Here is a 22,056-nt window from a genome sequence, read left to right as displayed (position 1 = left end):
AAAGGCATGCCATGGAAGTAAAAGTTATTTCCAGCATGAATTTTGATATACGTTGACCAAACAAAATCACAAAGCTGCACGTGCTTACATAATACATAAACATATGTAGGATGTAAATAATAAGACTGAAAAATGGTATATTGCACGGTAGGACTGAGTCGTTATATTTGTTTGAGCAGTGTAACATGTATATATATGAGGGCTGTAAACATGTGGAAGGGAACAATAGAATGATGTACTTTGGATTATATTGTTTGTTTGGTTTTTTTTGACAGATTATGAAATTTACACAAGTAAATGATTAACAATAAATTCCAGAAAGCAATGAGAATATCGCACATCGGATTTTGAATGTGAGGAAAAGGATTTTAAATTAAATTCTAGATTTAAAAGGGAGTCAATGAAGAAGAGTTAGAAGAGTTCATCTGCAGGTAATAGCCTACATAACTATGAGAAACATTCTCTTATCCATTTTTATATTATCATAGAAATTTCCACTTCCAATTTTAGCCTAAAAATACTGTAAAACTAATATAATATCCTGTAACAGTAAGAGTCTACTTCCCAAACTTCTCTACAATACACTTTGTGCAGTAAATAATAAAACCCAAATGTGTAAGTATGAGATATTAGCCTTAAAGATATAAATCTCAAAAAACACCAAAGGATAAAAACAAAAAAACAAAAAGAAATCAGAGGTAAGAATCATATCTTTAAAATAGTCACTTACGACATAAATTGATTATAACAATAAGATATAAAGAGCTTCATTGTACGTACCTGTTCACATCAAACCTCAACTTGTGTTACATTCAGTGATCTGTGTCCCCTGCCAAAACGACAGAGGACTGTCAGGAAGAGGGCTAAGCCTCCATCATTGGTCCTCACGAGTCATGAACATATACTACATTTCCATCAAGGCAGTGCAATCTAAAAAGAAAGAAAAGACTAGAAGATGCAAAGGCGCAAAGAAGGACGACCTGCCCTGCAAAGCATGTAAAGCAGTCTATGGAGACAAAAGTGACCCAAAGGCCACTGAGGAGTGGATCAGCTGCGAACTGCAGCACCTGGTTCCATGAGACTTGTGGAGAAGAAAATGGCATCTGTGCTGATGATGGATTCTTCTGTAAAGACTGTCTTTAAGAATCTGTCTTTTTGAAAATGGAAGATGCAGTTGTTATGAAAATACTCTAATAATTCATTAATTCTTGTTGTTTTTGTAATGCCAGTGTTGTTATTCATGAATTATTAAATCAACACTTGAATGTGTTATGCTTGTGAAAATGAGTTCAAATTAAAGCTGATTGATTTGTTATTGAATTGTTTTACAAGAAATAACTGGTTTCTCTTACAATTTAAATGGCTCATGTGAGATTATTCTGTTGTCATATGTTATCTTATATCTGTAGTTAAAGTAGTTGAATTATGATAACAGCTGTGGGACATATATTATCCTTTAGTTTAGATGGTGTGCTGTGTATGTAGTTTAGTTCTCATTATACTTTTGGGTTAAAAGAACATATTCATTTAGTAGTTCATTAGATAAGTGTGCATCACTCTGTATCCTTGATCTGCTGTGAATGTCTCACATTGTGTTCTTGACATGTTTTACTGCTGAATCATGAAAAGAAAGGTTGTATGCAGGAGACTCTGTGTCTAGGACAGGGGAGATAGACCACATTCCATACCCCCACCTTTACAGAGAGCAGAAAGACAGGGAGCTGAGGTCATAACTTAGGCGCCGTAACAGAGAAAGAATGTGAATGTTTAGGCTTTTACGACTAGGTGGGGGCCACTAAGGCTATAAGAAGCGGAGTAGCCCGTCACCATTTTGAGACATGCTGTGACCCTCTGCAAGCATCTCTCCCGTCCGGACGTTCTTATGCTCTTAAGTGTTGAATTGTATGGAAATAAATGATTGTTGATTGAGCATTTATACACCGAGTATTGTCCTTCCTTCAGCCCAAAGATTAAAAGAATTGGGAGATTTCAACACTCATTTTAGCTGATGAGTGGCTCATCAGGCCCACTTTACCTGAACACTGCTCATCTCAAAAATGTGCAACAGCTCCAGGTGTTTCAAAAGCTATAGGGCCTGAGTAATTGTAATTTATTGAATTAATTCAACATTTACATATTGAAAACAATCCATATTAACAACAAAAACACAAATCACTCACTCAGTGTTTTTTTTGCAGATTATTAAACGATTTGCCAAAAAGTGTCCAAATTTAACTGATTTCTTCCTAAGTCACTTAGATCATTTCTTTCGTGTTTTTTTTTTGGGGGGGGGGGGGGGGGGGGGGCCCAGCCCTAGGCCCAGAGGCCGAGGGCACTCCACCCCCCGAAGGGGCCTGAGCGAGCCCCAGGGTCCAGGCCCCGACAAGCAGCCACCAGGAGTGAGGTGGTGCATACCTGAGCAGCAGGTAAGCGCATAGCCCCTCACGAGAGCCCTCAATATATACGTGTATTTAAAATTGAGAGGTGGGCAACGGCGCCAGAGGTGAGGTTGTACACCCTGACAGTCTTCTGGATGCCGTGTAGCGTGCCCACCCCTAAGGTCCTATATGTATGTGTTATGAGAGTGTGAGTAATGTGAATGTCTAAGTTGTGGGATAAAATTGAGGCACAGACAGCCAGAAGGGGACAGAGAGGGGGGGGAGGGATGCCTCCCCTGCACCCTGGTGATACACCTTCACCCCAAGGCCCTGCATGTATGGGTGATTGTGGTGGAGCAGCAAGAGGGAGGCAGCTGGAGATGGGGAGGGGCAGGGAGGGGCAAGTGGCCCCTCCCTTCCTTTCCTTTGGCCAACTCACCCGCTGACCCCAGTAGGCACCCCCACACTCTGGAACCCACCAAGGCAAGGGGACCCAGGCCCATCTGGACCGGGGCCCAGTTCAGCAGCGCTGCCCGGACCCACATAGCCCGGGGCAGCCCACCTGACCCAACCACAGAGAAAAACTGCACCCACCCCATCATCCACTCATCTCCCACTTAGATCATTTCTAAATCTTAATGTTTGGTTTATTTCTGTGCTTTATTTGCTCCTGAGCAAACTGGTTTGGCTGAAATGAAAGTTAAGCTTCATAACTGGATGTTTTATTTAATCTTTAAGTCTTACTTGAAAAGCTTACAGTTTATATTTTGAACTGAATATTTCACCTGTCATATCCCCTGATGGAAAATGTGCCGTTCTTACTTTGCAGACTCTGAATTAAACATTAAAAATATTTTTAATTGAGGAGGAAACATTTTCACTGGGAGTGGAAACAGCATATTAATATGTGATGATCCTGAAGGCAGCTCCAGAGATAATCAAATTATGTTTTAAATATTTGTTCAATTGTCTTCCAAACCCCATTAGCCTATTGTAAGTTTTGAGTGTCTACTAAAATAATAATAAAAGCATTCTAACATGAGACCTGTTTGTTACCATCGTGCCTTATTAGACATTATGAAACAAATCATATGTAAAAGTGAATTTTGCCAAAGTGCTTAAAATACTTCTTTTTTTAAATTATCTTTCTATACTATCTGAAATCTACTACATCATGTTTACCTTTTTATACTATGTCTAATTTCCATTGCAAATATTAATCGCAGTTAAATTAAGAGGGGATGGCAGTAAAAACTGGCGCTGAGATGATCAAGGACGTTCTCGGGAAGTCCAGATTCCCGCGTGAACTTACGAAGTACGGACTAGCAAGAACGCGAGTACGGACTTGCGTACTTGAGTATTGAGAAACAGCCAGATTCGGACAATAGGAACACATTTTACGACAGCAGTAATTGCTTTCCGGCAGAAGTAGGTTACAAAAAGGTGCGCGTTTCTAGAGAGATAGATAGGGAATGGTCCTTTGAGGAAGATGTAGAAGACGCGAGTTTCTCAGGTAAATAATCAGCTTGTTTGGCATTACCTCGCTGTTACCGAATAGTATCAATTCTCTCGTAAGGATCTCGAAGGATAGCTTGTGGGAGCAAGTATGTGCAAGTGCGTTCAAACAAGCTAAACATTAATACCCAGTTGTTAGCTTAAATAGCTAAAGACAAGCCATTAAGTTTCTATTTTAATGGCTAGATTTAGGTAGTGAGACTAGTTGGCTTAGCAGGCCAGTTCCGACGTAGCCAATGAGTAAATTAAATGAAAGTAACGTTAGCTAGCTCGAGCTAAGTTATCATCTTATCGGTTAGTTTACGTACTGCTTCGCTTCTGACATTAGCCTAAGAGGAACTGTTAAAACCGTCGAATTTGTAAAGGTTTGGGGTTGGAGATGACCCTTTTATTTATCTGTAATGTTTTGAAGCTGTGCTGTCGGGCTCACGGTTAGTCACCTGCGATCTGTGTCATCATAAATGAGTTGGTACGAACTTTAACCACGGTGTCAACGTCGCATATGGGAATTATTCAGCATGACTGTAGTAAACTTCTTTTAACTTTCGTTTCTTTGGGAAAGCATGAGAGAGAAGAGAGATAGATGCAAGTATGGTGAAAGACTCCTGTGGTTCGTATGATGGAAGGACTGGGAAAGGAGAGATCAACATGTGGCGCTAGATCCTTCCCATGGCTCGCTCACACCGAAACAGAGGCTTCAACCCTGCTATGGAAGCTCAAGGACTGCTTCTCCGCACATGAAACAAGCTCCCCTCATCAGACAGACAAAGTATGTATTTATCAGTACAGACATATGGAGCTTAATGGAGCTTAATGAAGAAACTGAACTGTTTTCTAAATGAGAGATTAAAATGAAAATATTTCAGGTATGTTATCAAACCATTAATGTAAACTAATTTTTTTATTTTATTTTGCTGCGCAGTGTTATTTACCCCCTTACTGAGTACTAGAAAAAATAGTTGTCACACTTAAATGTTTCAGATCTATCAAATTTTAATATTGGATAAAGATAACAGTAAATACAAAATGCAATGTTTAAAATGAGGAGTTAATTTATTAAGTGAGGGAAGAGGTAGCTAACCTACCAGGCCCTATGTGCCACCCTTGCCAGCAAGAGCAGCAGTAAAGTGTTTGTGGATAACACTTTACTGGGAATGATATGCATCACTGTGGAGAAATTTTGTCCCACTCTTCTGTAGCAGAATTGTTTTAATTCAACCATTGGTGGCTGTTTAAGGTCATGCCAAAAAAATCTAAATTTAATTTAAATATAGGCTTTGTATAGCCCACTCCAAAACCTTTGAGCCATTTAGAGGTGGATTCACTACTGTGTTCTGGACCGTTGTCCTGTTGCATAAAACAAGTAAACTTGAACTTCAGAGCACAAACTGATTGGGGGACATTCTCATTCAGGACTTTCTGTCAGTTACATCTAGTCATTCATGTCCTGAAACAGCAAAGAAGCCCCGGGCCATCACACCTTTGATATGATCCTTTTTTATAAAATGCTGATAGTTTTATGTGTGCTGTAACTTTAACTGATACAAGTGAGGCCTACAGGTTTTTGTTTTTTTTAAATTTTATTTTATACATGCTGGGTGAAGACATAATTTTGGGAGGCTTGCCATTCCTGGGAAGTTTCACCACTGTTCCAAGTTTTCTCCATTTGCACTTCATGGATTTTGTCATGGGTTACTGGAGTTCCAAACCCTTATAAATGGCTTTGTAATCCTTTACACACTGATAGATGTCAGTTACTTTTTCTCATCTGTTCTCGAGTATTTTTAGACTGTGGCATAATGTTGCTTTTTGAGATCTAGTTTCTTACTTCACTTTGTCGGACATGCTCTATTTGAAGAAATTGCCAATTCATCTGACCTGAGAATAATCAGGCATGACTCTGGCTAGTGAAACTGAATTCAGCTTTCCAAAATATGTGGTTAATCAGTTAATTTAAGAAGGGGGGGGGGGGGGGACAGTTGCCTTTTCACATAGGGCCTGGTAGTGTTAGATAACTTTTTTTTTTCTCTGAATAAAAATAATCATTTAAAAAGTTCATCTTGTCTTTTTCCAATAATAACATTTGCTTGTTGATCTTTTTTAGATGTTTTTTTTAAATATCGTAATCTTTTATTTATATTTTTTAATTCATATAGATATGTCTTTATTATGGCTTTGAGAAGTCACAAGAAATTTACAGAACTAATGTGAAGTGATTTTTTTTTTTTCTTCTTTTCTTATTCAGAGCAATCACATGGACAACAGAAAGGCTGTACTGGATCTGAAAGATGTGCCTCCTCCACCACTGCACCATACTTCCTCTTCCCAGTTATCCCAGCCCTTCTCTCTGTCCTCTCTCCCATTGCCTCCTCCCTGCTTGCCGCCACCTCCCCCTCAGCTTGCACAAGACTCCTTCCAACAACCACCACCACCTCATCAGCAACAAGAGGGGGCTAGCCCCAAAGTAAGCATTTGCGAGCACTGTGACCACAACAACACAGATGGCTTTGGGTTGTTGGGTGGCAGAGGTGTTGTTGGTAGCGGCAGCAATGCTGCAGGAGTTGTTTCGCTTTATATGGCCCCAGGGTCTCTGGGAGCACCGATCAGTACTAGTAGGTCTGGGCCTTGTTCTGTAGCCTCATCTGTTCATCAGTATAAACATAAATTTAGCTGTGGCACTGGAGGTGAAGCTTCTGATCCTTTATTCAGTCTTAGTTGCAAACCTCAGCTGTCCTCTTCTGTTGCTACCTCTCAACCTATTTCATCACACCCCTACCTCCCCTGCTGCTCAGGGCTTCTCCACACCTACCCAGCTGTACCTCTTTCTTTCAGTCAAGCCAGCCTCTTTCCCTCTTCAGCACCGATGGCATCCTCTCTCCCCTCTGTTTCCTCTCTACCTGCTAGCTTGCATGGCTCTTGCCTGACCTCTTCTGGCTTTTACACATGTGGTGTGGACTGCAGCGCATCAGCCAGAAGATCCCAAGGAAGTATACTCGGTGGTCACCCAAGCACCAGCACCATCACTACTACAGCCACTTCAGCACACTTCTTCTCTAATCCTATGCACCTAAATGTTGAACGCACTGTTTGTGTGAAGGGGGCACACTACTGTCAGGAGTGCTTATTTAAGGTTGGTCGATCTCTCTTCATTAAATTTGTGTGGCCTAAAGATGCAGGTATTTTTTTACAAAATGTTGAGCTGAATCATGTGTGTTTAAGCTTTTATCGCTTTTCATATTTCTTGTTATTGCTTTTTTGTGTGTTTGAGCGTCTTGAATTTGTACCCTTTTGCAGCCTATGAATGGTCTGATGGCAGAGTCCGACAAGGTGCACCCAAGTGTTCCTATTCCTCAGACTGCTCCTATTCCTATTCCTATTTGTAATGGCTGTGGCACCTTCTCCGATGGCAAAATGCTCATGCCATCAACCAGTCTTGGCAAGACTGGACAGAAATATGGTTAGTGGAGTCAGTAATGCAGCAGTACAAATCGGCAACAAAACTGAACTGATTTTATTAACTATAAGCTTCCAAGAAACCTGAGTGTGCTTTAAAATGATCGCTTTGCTAGGATCACCAGAGGGTACTGGTCCCGAGAACATCCCTCCAGTCGGGGTCTTTTGGGACATTGAGAACTGCAGTGTCCCCAGTGGACGCTCTGCTGGAGCTGTGGTCCAACGAATTCGCAACCGCTTCTTCCAGGGTCATCGTGAGGCAGAATTCATTTGCGTTTGTGATATTAGCAAGGAGAGTAAAGCTGTCATCCAAGAGCTCAACAACTGCCAGGTATCAGTAATATTCAAGCAATAAAAGCAGTCTGAAATTACCCTAATTATGACAATACAAATACTGAGTTCTCTTCATGCTGGTAATTGGTTCTATAACATTAAGTATAGCTTGTCCTGAAGAGGTTAAAAAAAAGTTGTGCGTTCAGTATTTTTAGCTTGACTGATCAGCTTGTGATTTTTGTCTTAACACATCACACACTTTTAAAATATCCATACAGTTTGAGTGTGTATTCAGTCACTGCCTAAAAGGAGGAATAATTCAGACGCTTAATAATTGTACTTTTACAGGTTACTGTTGCACATATTAATGCCACAGCCAAGAATGCTGCAGATGACAAACTTCGTCAGAGCCTACGGCGCTTTGCTGAGACGCACACTGCACCTGCAACTGTTGTACTGGTATCCTGTAAGTTCACCTCTGATTACTTGTAATGAACTACAGCCATGTTACCACACATACATTTGTGATAACACAGGTCACCTTTTTATTAACAGCTGATGTGAATTTTGCAAGCGAGTTGAGTGACCTGCGTCATCGCCATGGTTTCCATGTAATCCTGGTTCATGGCAGCCATACATCTTCAGCTCTACTGCAGCATGCCAACAGCCATGTGCCCTTTCAGGAGATAACAGCAGATCTGCCACCACGCATGCTTGTCAAAGCGCAGGTAGGCCTCATAAATGCTTCATTAAGATTTTAAGAGTACTTTTTAAACTGTCCTTTTATTAAGGTAAGTATACGCTAACAAAATTAACGAAGGACAAAATCTCGTTTTAATGTAAACTTGCCAAATGTGAAGAGCGATGCAGCTGGAATGTGAATTTCACACACGATTGAGTTACTAATCTAATAGTGGGAATTGGAAATCATTAATTGTTGCTAATCGTTAATATTGTCGGCCATTCCCACTTGTTTTTCCCAAGTAAAAATAAATAAACGTTTTATTTTCTGAGTGTAAATAATACAAACCAGGCAGCCGCGGTGTCTTTTCCTCCCCTCCTTCAGCCCAGTTTCAACCACCTCTATGTGCACAACCTCCCTCTCAACTGTGACAAGAACATGCGGAACGCTGTGAAGCTCAGGCTCCGCCGGCTGTCAGACAACTGTGGCGGCAGAGTACTTGGTGTGTCCCAGGGCACAGCAGTCCTCCGCTTTGGCAGCCCTGAGGCAGCTACACGTGCCCGCAAGCGAATGGAAAATGAGGATGTGTTTGGCCACAGAATCAGCCTCTCCTTCTCCCCGCGGCCCAGAGACGATGCAAGTCCTGAGTCTGAGCTTCGTTCTCAGCCCCATCACTTGCCTCAGACTCTGGCCCGGACCTCTCAAACCCAGGATTCAATGTTCGGCCCTCCCCCATCTATAGCCTCCTTCTCTTTTCTGCCCCTGGAGACACCCAGGTCACCCAGAAGGCCACGGCGAGCAACCCGCCCCTGCCATACCCCTGGTCCGGTGGCTGAAAGGCCCTATAGCCCCAGGAGGGGTTGCAGTGGGCCTCCCGGTGGTGCTCCAGCCAAGCCCCATCAGGTCAGCAGACTCATCTGTGCCTGCTTCCCCTCAGCCTCCATTGCCATCTCTCTTTGTCTGGGCTGCTTTGTAAATCACTGTAGCTTCTCCTCCCCCCAGTGACCTTCTAATTGCTGCTTTGACTAACAGCTTGTAACTGTTAGCTCCTGCCTTTTGCCTGCGCATGTAATATGTGTTGCTTGTCCTTCATTAATCCACTCCTCTCCTGCTCGTCAGTCATCGTGTTATTGCATGAACGCCATATAGCTTTGTGTCTGTGGTTTTGCTCAGTATATCAGTGCTGATGTAGTTTGTGAGCTACCATTTTGTGTGTTTTGTCCAGGTTCTGCTTTATGTGCTGCTATAAGCGCTTTCTTTTCTTTTCTATTTTTCAAATTAATGAATTTACTTTTGGAGAAATTTGGACAGTGCTGATTTCTACTATGATTAAAAATGACCTCTAGTGGCTGATTCGGTTTGTCTTTTTCTGGTTTGTTTGTAACCAGTGTGACAAATGGGGGGGGGAGCTGACCCATAAATTAACTGGGATGGACATTTAAGTCTCTTTGTAGTTAAACAGTAAGGAGAAAATGTAATTTAAGATTTCTCTTTAAGCACCAAAATTGAATGAAGACATTAAAGCCTAGGTTTTTTGTTGTTGTTTTGTTGTTAGTTTTTTTTATATAAAGCCTTAGAGGTTTTTATATTTGAGGCTCACAATAAAACAAACGCAATGGGACTACCACAGTATTTTCAGTGTGCTGTTCTCATTGCTGCGAGGGCAAGTAGCAGAAAAGTTTGAACTGTCTCAGTATTCCTTTTATATCAGAGCAATTTACAGTGTTACACCCTTTAATGCAGTCAAGTTAATTTAAAAAATACAAGTTGTCCTTGGCTCAGTATGGGCCCTTCGTGAGTTTAGAACATAAGCAAGCACAGTTACGTAGTTACGTTACTTAACTGACGTCTATGAAATTTCTGTTTGATAAACAAAAATATATTGTAATCTGGAGAAAAATAATAAAAAATGTCTAAAATATTTGATCATAGTCCTGGAGATTTTCTTTGGTGCCAATCTAAAACCTTTTTGTTAATTATAAATTATTATTATTGCTTTTAATATGTAAGAAATTCCCTGAAAATGAGCTCTACGGTAAAGCAGTTTTTCCTTTTTTTGGCATTTTGAATGTACATCCCTAGTTAAACAGCAGTCCATGGTCTTTTCTGAGTTTCTCTGTTCTGCTTGTATTCGTATTTTGTAACTACTTGAACTAATCGCTTGACCATCCTGTTCCACACATGGACAGGATGGATACGACCATTATCTAGCAGGTCAATATCTACAACTTAACTTCTGCCTTCCCTGCTTGATCCAGGAGCTGGGCAGTTTGGAGGGGAAGGCCAGAATGAACTTTCAGCACTTTGAAAAGGGATGTGCTGCCTCGTCTTCGACCCAGAATAATGGTGAGGCTGGAGCACTGGAGCAACTAACTAAGCCTGGTCTCACTGTAGAATCCATCTACAGCCAGAGGTACACACAGAGATGGCGGGAATAAATTTTCAACTGAAAATAAAATGTTTGTCATGTTTGCGTCATGTTGTTTATCTGCATGTGCCTGTTGTTCATCTTTCTGTTTAGCAGAGAGGACTCCAGCCCTCAAAGTGCAACTGAATCCCCTGTTGACCAAGTGGACAGGAACTCAGGGGAGTTCCAGATTAGCACACCCTCCGCCTTCAGCAAGTTGAACCTACACAGAAGCTTCAGCCCCCTCGTCTTATCTCAGGGCTCCTGGTCTTCCAGGTTACCTACTGCTGCATGCAAATTATAAACCATGCGTAATGATAAATGTAATTTTAATTATGTTTTTATTGCATCTCTCCATTCTCTAACATAAGGAGTGCATCCCCTTGCCTATCCAGCCGTTCCTCACCTCTGATTGCTGCCCCTCGTAGCCCTTGTTCTGAAGCTTCTGAGCCTTTCTCAGAGGGAGCAGAGATCCAGGTTGCCAACCTGGACTACAGAATGTCTCGCAAGGATCTGCAGCAAACTTTAAATGACACCTTCTCCCGATACGGAAGGGTAAAGCGTAGTCAAATTATGCCAATATTTCATGCAATGCATATCTGTGTTCTGCTCACATCTAAGTAGTTTGTATATGTTTTACCTACCCTTTCCTCTCAAAATCACTTTGTGGTATAACTTGTTTTGTTTAGGTAAAAAGTGTGGAGCTTAGCCCCCACACTGACTACCAGCTGAAGGCCACAATTCAGATGATGTCCCTGCAGCAGGCCATTAGTGCAGTCAGCGGCCTACACCGTTACAAGATCGGAGGCAAACGCATTCAGGTGTCTCTGATCACCGGTGGCAGCAACAAATCTCTTGCCATGCTCGGGTACAGTTTATATATATATTTTAGTTTGGAGCTTTAATATGTTGGTTACATTGTGAAATTTTAAAATTTAAATTGTTGTTTGGTCTATCGTGGTGACATTTGTGGTTGTTATTTTATAGCCCAGAGATAATCTCCATTCTTCAAGATGCTCCTGCCAGTTGCCTTCCTCTTTTCAAGTTCACTGAGATTTATGAGAAAAAGTCAGTATCTTTCTAAACTCGTTATTGTCTAATTTTTGCATACACATTTGGTGTTTGAGTATAGCATTCAAAAAATGAGATGGCAAAAAAATGTAGTAAAAGTATATACTCCAACTCTGCCCTGCTCTCTCCAGATATTCCCGTAAGCTCGTGGTTGGCGATCTGTATCGGCTCCCAGAGCTGGTTGCAGTGCGGGAGCAGGGAGGCTCAAGGTTTGTGTGCCTTCTGTCCAACAGCCAAATACGCCAGAGTCCACTGGGATCTTCCCAATCCCAGGAGGGCTCCTCCTCAGCAAGTGGGAGTCCTGTTGTGTTTGAGGAGTTGGAGTACCATGAACCTGTCTGCAGACAGCACTATTCACTGCAGGACTTCAGGTATACAAAAGTTCGAAACCTTTATATTGTAGCGTAAGTTGACCTTTTTCCATCACTGACTGTTGTTCTTTTTTTGCAGTGAGGCCGACTTTGACCCTGATTCCTATAAAATCCCATTTGTTGTAATGTCTCTGAGCACACTAGCCTCAGAGGTCCACAGTCTGTTGCAGTCACATCAGGGCACACTTCCACTCCTCAGGTAAGAACTGGTTTATTACCTGTTACGTGTACGCATTTTTAATGCTAGAGTATATTTTCTGTCGTTATAAAGTTATTAAAAAGTTTAATTTCCATTTAGTTTTCCAGACTGTTATGCAGCAAAATTCAGACCACTTCAGCTTGGCAATGAGTCACTGGAAGGTGGTGTTCCTCTGGAGCACCTCGTCACCTGTGTTCCCAGTATCACAGTAGTCACAGCTCAAAATGGTTTCAAAGTCATCAAGTGGATCAACAATAAACCTCCGGTGCCAAACTCTGGTAGGTACATTTACAAATCCGGTTTTTATTGGAGTTTCATTTTCATTTTTCACAGTGCTGTTCAGACCTCTCATCTTGGGTGTGTTTTGGGGTTTGTTTGTTTTTTTGTTGGTTTTTTGTTTTAAACTCTTTAACCATCTGATATGAGTTCTTGTAAAGTTATCAGGCAGTTTGCGTTTAGCTCAGGCAGCCCATTTCACCTTAACAATTTTTTTTTTTTTTAAATTGTCACACAGAGCCATGGATTCAACGCTGCAAGAGTCCAGTCGGCAATCCACAGCTCATCCAGTTTAGCCGAGAGATTATTGACCTCTTAAAAAGTCAGCCGTCATGCATAATGCCAATCAGCAAATTCATTCCCTCATATCATCATCACTTTGCCAAGCAGTGCCGCGTCTCCGACTACGGCTTCTCTAAGCTGCTGGAGCTCCTCGAGGCTGTGCCACATGTTCTGCAGGTATTTTTAATGAGGACCACCCAGTGATGATCTTCCGATTGAACAATGTATTTGTTCATGTTGTCTTTGTTTATTTTATACGTTTTTCATTTTTCTAACCAACAGATCTTGGGTATGGGTACAAAGCGTTTACTGACTCTAACTCACCGAGCTCAAGTTAAACGCTTCACCCAAGACCTGCTTAAACTGCTTAAGTTTCAAGCCAGCAAACAAGTGGCAATCAAGGACTTCATGCAGGCATACCATTGGTAATTAAACATAAATAGGACACGTGTGTTAGTTTCATAGGAGCGGAAAAACTGTTTGAATTATTAGTGGTGTGGGTGCTGTAATGCATTCTTTTGTGAATCAGGTGCTTCTCCAGAGACTGGAGAGTAACTGACTATGGGATATGTGACTTGATGGATCTGTTGACTGAGATCCCTGACACCACCATCACCATCACACAACAGCCCACCGACACAGTCATCTCAGTTCCTAAGAGGGGTGAGTGCATAACTGTCAATTTGGAAGTAGAATTTAAAAGCGCATTAGACTTGAGTTTTAAAAAGGATCTACTTACCTGCAGAAACTGTTAACCAGAGAAACCTTATTTTATTTTAATGATGCATTTCTTTTTGGTTGCCTATCACTAAAGTCGTTTTCTTTTTTTCTTTACTAGAGCGTACTATGGAAGAACTGGAGCGTACCAAGCAGTTTGGGAAGGAGGTGGTGGACCTGCTTCGCCACCAGCCTCACTGTCGAATGCCCTTCAGCAAGTTTATACCAACTTACCACCACCACTTTGGTCGCCAGTGTAAGCTCAGCCACTATGGGTTCACCAAGCTCATTGAGCTCTTTGAGGCAATCCCTGATGTCCTGATGGTGAGTGTGGCGTGCATGTTATTTTTGCTTTTGTGCACTCGTCAGTGCTCAGCTACAAGGGAGTTTAAACAAACTTTTACTGGCAGCTTCAAGGCGATGCACGACGATCGAATCACTTCCAGTATGTACACAGCATAAGAAGTTTTGCCAGCATCACACTCACAGTGAACTGATGCTGCTTTGGTGATGAGACTTCTGGGAACGAATGGCATGGGGTTATTTTTCACTTAAGAGGATTTGCCATGCCTTTTGATTTCAGTCAGTGGATCAGGCCAGGTTTCTTTTTCCTGCATCTCCCTTGAGTGCTTGGATAGAACTGTCTTTGTAAATATAATTATGATGTCTGGGACTCTTGGTCTTCATGAAAAACAAACTTACCATTTAATGCCCTCGTCCTTCATCAGGTGCTGGAGTGCGGTGAGGAGAAAGTGCTGTCTCTCACTGAGGTTGAACGTATCAAAGCTCTGGCAGCTCAGCTGGTCAAGCTGCTGCGGGCTCAGAAAAACTCCAGTCTGCCTGTGAGTCAGCTGCTCACAGAGTACAGCAAAACCTTTGGTTACGGGCTACGCCTGCAAGACTTCGACGCAAGCTCCCTGCCTGCTCTGCTGACCAAACTCTGCCATGTTGTCAAGGTAAAGAAGAAAACATCCCCAGGGGAAGCTGTGTAAATCTATCTGCTGAGAAGCTCGCTGTTGCTTAGTTTAATAAAATAATAAAAATAGAGCTTCACTTGACAGTCAGATGTTTTTTGTAAAGGCAGAAGCATGTGGTCATGTCTGCTAAAAATAAAATTAATAGATTTGTTGTCTCAGGGGTTTTGTCTTCATTATAAATTAGCCAGTTTATTAAATGCACAAAATGAAGTCTCGCACAAAAGTCCTGTCAGTCATCCTGGAGGTTATAAAGTTTTTAAAATCACAGTAAACGGTAAAAAGTCTCATTTCATATAACTTGGCATTTTCAGATATTCTTAACTACCCACTTTGTGCATTTCTGAAAGGTGGTGGATGGCGCGGATGGTCGGGAAGTGCAGCTGATCAACAGGAAGTCTCTGCGCTCTCTGACCTCACAGCTACTGGCACTGCTCATGTCCCAAGAAGATGAGAACATCACCAAAGGTTTGAAGGTGGAGGAGCTGAGCCAGTATTACCTAAGCGTTCACGGAGTTGCGCTAAACCCATGTGAATATGGGTTCCTTTCTCTCAGCGAGTTACTGAAGAGCCTTCCATACCTGGTCGAGGTGAGTACGAGAGTTTTCTTTGGGGTTTTTTTTTTTTTTTTTTCCCCCCCCCCCAAATACTTTTACTGTGCTTGAGCCATAATCATCATCTTTTCACAGCTGTACCACGAGGAAACTGATGATACCACTCAAGCTGCCAGCAGTCATTGGGAAGAATTTGTGAGGCTAACCAGGCTTTACCAGTTTGCTCGTAATGTACGCGCGCTGCTCCACACCTACCATTACAACCAGATCTTCCTGACTGAGTTCCACGGAGCATACAACAAATTCACAGGCTGCAGCCTTGATCCACGTTTCTGTGGGTACACCAGCGTTGATGAGCTGCTCAGTGCGATTCCACAGGTATAGTTACTGCAGTAGAGACTGGAGCTCCTCTATAAGGAATCATTCTAAAACATGAACAGGCTTTCATTCAGATTTGCACCTTATGTGACATGGACTTACAGTGGGGCAAAAAAGTATTTAGTCAGCCACCGATTGTGCAAGTTCCCCCACCTAAAATGATGACAGAGGTCAGTAATTTGCACCAGAGGTACACTTCAACTGTGAGAGACAGAATGTGGAAAAAAAATCCATGAATCCACATGGTAGGATTTGTAAAGAATTTATTCGTAAATCAGGGTGGAAAATAAGTATTTGGTCAATAACAAAAATACAACTCAATACTTTGTAACATAACCTTTGTTGGCAATAACAGAGGTCAAACATTTACTATAGGTCTTTACCAGGTTTGCACAGACAGTAGCTGGTATTTTGGCCCATTCCTCCATGCAGATCTTCTCGAGAGCAGTGATGTTTTGGGGCTGTCGCCGAGCAACACGGACTTTCAACTCCCGCCACAGATTTTCTATGGGGTTGAGGTCTGGAGACTGGCTAGGCCACTCCAGGACTTTCAAATGCTTCTTACGGAGCCACTCCTTTGTTGCCCGGGCGGTGTGTTTTGGATCATTGTCATGTTGGAAGACCCAGCCTCGTTTCATCTTCAAAGTTCTCACTGATGGAAGGAGGTTTTGGCTCAAAATCTCACGATACACGGCCCCATTCATTCTGTCCTTAACACGGATCAGTCGTCCTGTCCCCTTGGCAGAAAAACAGCCCCATAGCATGATGTTTCCACCCCCATGCTTCACAGTAGGTATGGTGTTCTTGGGATGCAACTCAGTATTCTTCTTCCTCCAAACACGACGAGTTGAGTTTATACCAAAAAGTTCTACTTTGGTTTCATCTGACCACATGACATTCTCCCAATCCTCTGCTGTATCATCCATGTGCTCTCTGGCAAACTTCAGACGGGCCTGGACATGCACTGGCTTCAGCAGCGGAACACGTCTGGCACTGCGGGATTTGATTCCCTGCCGTTGTAGTGTGTTACTGATGGTGACCTTTGTTACTTTGGTCCCAGCTCTCTGCAGGTCATTCACCAGGTCCCCCCGTGTGGTTCTGGGATCTTTGCTCACCGTTCTCATGATCATTTTGACCCCACGGGATGAGATCTTGCGTGGAGCCCCAGATCGAGGGAGATTATCAGTGGTCTTGTATGTCTTCCATTTTCTGATGATTGCTCCCACAGTTGATTTTTTTCACACCAAGCTGCTTGCCTATTGTAGATTCACTCTTCCCAGTCTGGTGCAGGTCTACAATACTTTTCCTGGTGTCCTTCGAAAGCTCTTTGGTCTTGGCCATGGCGGAGTTTGGAGTCTGACTGTTTGAGGCTGTGGACAGGTGTCTTTTATACAGATGATGAGTTCAAACAGGTGCCATTCATACAGGTAACGAGTGGGGGACAGAAAAGCTTCTTACAGGAGACGTTACAGGTCTGTGAGAGCCAGAGATTTTCCTTGTTTGAGGTGACCAAATACTTATTTTCCACCCTAATTTACGAATAAATTCTTTACAAATCCTACCATGTGAATTCATGGATTTTTCTTTCACATTCTGTCTCTCACAGTTGAAGTGTACCTCTGGTGCAAATTACTGACCTCTGTCATCATTTTAAGTGGGGGAACTTGTACAATCGGTGGCTGACTAAATACTTTTTTGCCCCACTGTATGTGTGCATATGAGTGTGGACTCCCAAACAGCTTGTATTTACTTGTTTCTCTCCTTCAAAAACTCAGCTCCCTCTCAAGAATCTCCTTATGTGGATGAATTCAGCTTCACCTACTGATGATAGTAGTCAGAGTTCTGAACTCAGCTTAGTGAGTTCAGGGCATATATGAAGTAGTTCTCCACCTGCTGCAGGTTCTGGTGAGATTGGACCTCCAGTTTGTAGGAGACGGACTAATGCCACCAGCACCGTCTAAGATGGTGGAGCTTGAGTCAAAAATCCATTTTAGGGAAGGTTATAAATATTAAATATCACCGTATGGCAACCGGACAAGAACGCTAGATAGTGGTGGGGAAAAATGCAAGACAGGAAGAGCAGTTCACTAGTAAAGGGATGGCACATGGTTGTGTTCATAGTAGAAAATATTTTTAACCTTATATACTTTGGTGGCTGATAATAGACATGGGCAACCAGCCCAAGTAATCTTTGTGTGGGCAACACTGATCTAAATAAACTCTTAAACCTTTTCTCTATTGATCGCTTTTGTTAATGTCCTGAACTTTTGTGATAATTGTTTATTTCTATCAGTTCTCACCATTCAGTTTCTGATTTGTTCTCATCAGGTGATCTGGATCAAAGGGCATGGTCACAAGAGGATTATCGTTTTGAAGAACGATATGAAAGGTAAAGGTGTTGGGAGTCTTTCTTATTGAAAGTTCAGATTGAACTTTAGGTTACTGACATGCTCCACTGTGCTGACTGAAGTGATCAAACTAAAAGGTGATTTTTGGGTTGTGATTTCATGAGATGGCGGCTGTGCATTGTAAGAAAATTGTAATTAAAGTGCTTTGTCTGTGTGTTGTAGCAAAACCAAGCTGTTCAGTCTCCAACAGCCCCCAGCTGGAGAACACTGAGAGCCCGAGAGACAGCCCGATTAGCAGTGCAACATCTGGAGCTCAGAGTCCAGGTAATGGAAGTCATACATGACTGCTCAAGGTTTTTGTAGTCTTTAAAGATATATTGAAGAAAATCAGGAGTTCTGAAATAAGCTTTTTCTTAGCTTTACAAAAAAAATCATGGTGAAAAAAGCTCAATGCCTTTTTTTCAGTTTTCAGTTTTTTATGTTGCATCATTCTCTCCTCCTCTTAATTGGCTATTGTCGAGACCTCAAGTGTTGGCCAGCCTTTTTAATTGATTTTATTTTGTTTTACCTTCCAGGTGCTGATGCAGCTGCAGAGTCAGAGCTGCTGTGTCTGTCGTCTCCAGTGGACCTGCTGTGTGGCCCTGTTCCATCCTGCCTACCGTCGCCTCAGCTTCACCCTGACCCCGTTGTCGTCCAGCAGGCGGATCTGATTCACTTTGAGGAGAGAACTCCTCCACTACCAACAGGTGGTCCATCTGATTTGTACTGTTTTTGTGGTATAAAATTAAAAGGATCAGTCTTATTTGCACCTTTTCCATCTGTAGTTAAGTGTGAGCTTGTTTGTTTGTATTGTTTGAACATGTGGTGGCACTGGCAGACGTCACAGCTGATCTACCTGCAAAGCGTGATGGCAGCACAGATGACTCTGCAGACCCCAGAGAACCACCACCACCACCTGACACAAAGACCCTCCTGTCCATGGACAGTCCCAGCAGAAGAGCTTCACGTAGTAGAATCAAATTAGCAGCCAACTTCTCATTCACGGCAGGCCTCTGATCCTCTCATATATACACATACAGTCTCACATACAGCAATACAAGTTTACATACAGTGTAACTCTAAATAAAAGAGTTGAACGGCTACACTAAACACATAACACAGAAGAGCATTGGTCTTGACCCTTTATGTCCTAACAGGCTGTTGCATTCTGCATTCTTCGTCATCACATTTGTGCCATTTTAGTTAGTTTTTGGTTTGTTTTTTCAGTTCAGTCTTCTAAGTTCACCAAACTGATTTGCTTCTTGCAGACTTTCTGCAATTCTGATTTGCCAAATGTCATCTGCTCTAACGTGTGTTTAGTTTCCTCCCAAGGGCAATTAATATCCATGAATGTGCATTTTCAGTTTAGAGCCATATTGTGTTGAACACTTTCAGTGAATGAGCTGAGTTTGTTGTCACTGTGAACAAAGTGGTAGAAAACAATGGGAGAAATGCTAGGGATGAGTAACTAGGTTTTCTGTATTACATCAAAGAAGTGTAGGTATTCACTGTTTACAAAAATACACGAAGGTTTTTAAAGAGATTTTTGTTAATGAACCACATTGAGAAACCTTCATAAATACTTCCTTGCTTTATCTCCAAGATATAAAATTTCATTTAGAACTTTCTTTGTAGCTAACCCCAGATATGTTGACCCAAACTAGCAGCTGAAGCATCCACCTGTTTCTTTCAGGTTTCTAAAGAAATTGCTTTTTAATCAGATATTCTTCTGTATTTTGTCTGTGTAAGGAAGTAGCCTCAGCATAGTGTTCAGTTCCTTTTTGTACTGTGTAGAGTATTTGGTCACCGGTAGAAGAGTTTGGCTTAAATGTGTAGCGGATTGAGTGGCAATTAAATGCTGGGACTAAAGAGAAGCCAGGTCTTAACTGTTAAGACTGTGTTGTGGAAGCTGTCGGTCTTTGAACAGTTTTGGTTTTGCAACAGTTGCTGCTCTCCGGAACTTTTATTGTTGTATGTTCACTTAATTTATAGCAAAGACTTTGGCTTGTGTCTTCAGGGCCTCTAACGAAGGCCTCAAAAGTTATTAAAAAGAAGAAAAAAAAGGCACTTCAGTATTTCAGCCATGAGCGTGCTTAGTCAGCAGAAACTGACTTAAGCTTTGTCTTTAGTCAGCAGCCGGGGTGTGTGTGTTTTGTTTTAGTATTTTGTCTGTGTGTGTGTGTGTGGTTTACACTGGAGTAGGTGGTGTGAAATGTGCATGTTGTGCATAACTGAGTTTATGCATGGTGTAATTCCAGGAGAAGCAGAGGCAAACAGAAGGATTGTAAAGACGTTTTTTAAGACCAGTCTTTATTTCCACCGTGATGTTTAGATCCCAGAGTTGGCATCACCCCATGCAGCTGCTGTATACTGTAAGTGCTCAAGGTTTGTTGCTTTAACCTTGGAGCTGGTCGCCGCTGTATCACTGGTGATCCACTCGGTCTGAGATCTTGAGGGGAGCGGTGAGCACTCCTGAGCTTATGATTTTTAATGAGACTGAATAGTTGAGTTTTTAGGGAAAGAAGGTGATCGGTGATGGGTTTGAGGAACAGCATAGGGGGCTCTGGGAAGCCTCCTGAACAGATTGATGTGCACACAGAGGCCCCACTGAGGCTCTCTGGAATCTGCCGGGCTTTTACAATGGTTTGTATCTGCCCCGGTGCTGAAAGGACTCACCATCTTTACCTCCCCACCCACTTTAATAGCAGTTTTAACTTACTGTTGTGGGTTAGTTTTCTCAAATTTCGTTTGTCTTGAGCATTTACCAGGCTGCTGGCTACTGAATTGCCACCAAACAATGTTGACTGCCTGTGACGTCGAGCACGACCAGGGTGCCACTGAAGTCAGAGGGTTGAAGCTGTTTTTGTTCAGTGAAAAGTTTAGAGAATGGGCAGCAGCCCATTTAATCAGTTTGTTTGCGTTCTCTGCCTGTTTAGTCAGTGTTCGAAGCATAACATGAGTCTTTCTGTCAGACATGAATTGAAAGATTTCCCCTAACAACTCACCAAAATGTCTGACATACAAATCAAAATGATTTTAATTATAGCTGTTATTGTTTATCTCTCCTGCAGGGTTTTGTTGACTGTCTGGAAGCCACTTTGATTAAAGACTCATTGGTTCAAAATCATTATTTAGAAGTGGTAATGATAGAAACGAGCTTAAAATGCGTACGAGAAATGAAGACATTACTTTTTAGTGAATTTGAGCAAACCCTAGCAGCTCCTCGGTGTACTGCAGTGACAACTACCTCTGATTTTATTTCGTTTTCACTTTGATTCAGTTACATCAATGAAAGGCTCTTATACCAGTCAACATATGCACTTATGCATAGTTTTGGTTTAATGAATGCGAGGCGTTTGCATGGTGGTTTAAACAAGTTTCTTCGTTGCCTGTGTATCTCACGTTGTCTTACTTTGAACTTTAATATTGCACATTTGTTCTTCTTCTCTGATTTATTCAGCAGTGTCCTTTAACCTTTTTTTCTTTTTAAACTGCCCAACTAATTTCCCCCTCCCCTTCCTTGTACTGCACTGTTTTACCACTGTGCTGCACCTAAAGTTGCTGTAACAGTCACATTGTTGAAGGGACCAAAAAAGATTTGCGTTAATAAATTTCACAAGCATCATTTCTGCCTCTTCTCATTATTCAAACATACACACGGTGAGTTCCTGAAAGATGCTCTTTATTTAAACATATATGTACAGGTAGTTTCAGCTTATTTTCTGCATATTTGTTCAATACTTTGACATTAGGACCTTCATAAATCCACTACAACTACAGAATGCTAAGTTATCAGAACAAAGGTAAAGTGACAGAGAGCAACACTTTGCTTGACATGAGTCACACTAAAGTCCTAAATACACTCAAACACACACCATCTATTGGAGGCATTTACAGCAGAGTTGCATTCATTTCCTGGAAAACGCAAGACTTAAGTTCAAAGGATGCATGTTGTTTCTCTGCAATATCCAGAATGATGATGAATGATGTCTCACTACCACAGTGAACACTTCCTGGCAGCTGATGATGCAGATCTTAATATGGCCTCTGATGTGCTGATTTGGGGAGGAGGGTAAATGTGATGATGGAAGATCAAGTGTTGGCATATACAGGCATTAAAGTCATCATGAAAGGGGTTC

General features: G+C 41.9%; 1 protein-coding gene across 4 annotated transcripts; it reads left to right on the top strand.

Moving 5' to 3' along the window:
- Positions 1 to 3,739: 3,739 nt before the first annotated feature.
- On the top strand, positions 3,740 to 21,542 carry marf1 (meiosis regulator and mRNA stability factor 1). 4 transcript variants are annotated; one of them, XM_080881161.1, is made up of 28 exons: positions 3,819 to 3,891; positions 4,306 to 4,362; positions 4,456 to 4,662; positions 6,139 to 7,023; positions 7,188 to 7,350; positions 7,463 to 7,677; positions 7,968 to 8,085; positions 8,175 to 8,347; positions 8,686 to 9,204; positions 10,560 to 10,714; positions 10,823 to 10,984; positions 11,080 to 11,263; positions 11,398 to 11,576; positions 11,696 to 11,776; positions 11,911 to 12,150; positions 12,230 to 12,349; positions 12,449 to 12,627; positions 12,864 to 13,084; positions 13,190 to 13,332; positions 13,437 to 13,570; positions 13,746 to 13,948; positions 14,353 to 14,580; positions 14,949 to 15,188; positions 15,288 to 15,530; positions 17,859 to 17,919; positions 18,101 to 18,202; positions 18,454 to 18,624; positions 18,756 to 21,542. In XM_080881161.1, the coding sequence occupies exons 3-28, from the start codon at positions 4,510 to 4,512 to the stop codon at positions 18,932 to 18,934; spliced, it is 5,451 nt and encodes a 1,816-aa protein (XP_080737287.1). In that variant the 5' UTR covers positions 3,819 to 3,891; positions 4,306 to 4,362; positions 4,456 to 4,509; the 3' UTR covers positions 18,935 to 21,542. The 4 variants fall into 4 exon arrangements, with proteins under 4 accessions (XP_080737289.1, XP_080737288.1, XP_080737286.1 ...); XM_080881163.1 differs by lacking the exon at positions 4,306 to 4,362 and having other exon boundaries at positions 3,740 to 3,891; positions 9,070 to 9,204; XM_080881162.1 differs by lacking the exon at positions 4,306 to 4,362 and having other exon boundaries at positions 3,740 to 3,891; positions 10,826 to 10,984.
- The last annotated feature ends 514 nt before the right edge of the window (positions 21,543 to 22,056 follow it).

Source organism: Rhamphochromis sp. 'chilingali', assembly GCF_963969265.1.
Source record: "Rhamphochromis sp. 'chilingali' genome assembly, chromosome: 4".
Classification (NCBI taxonomy): domain Eukaryota; kingdom Metazoa; phylum Chordata; class Actinopteri; order Cichliformes; family Cichlidae; genus Rhamphochromis; species Rhamphochromis sp. 'chilingali'.
The sequence above is the reverse complement of the archived record's forward strand: the minus strand, read 5'-3'. Positions and strand labels throughout refer to the sequence as shown.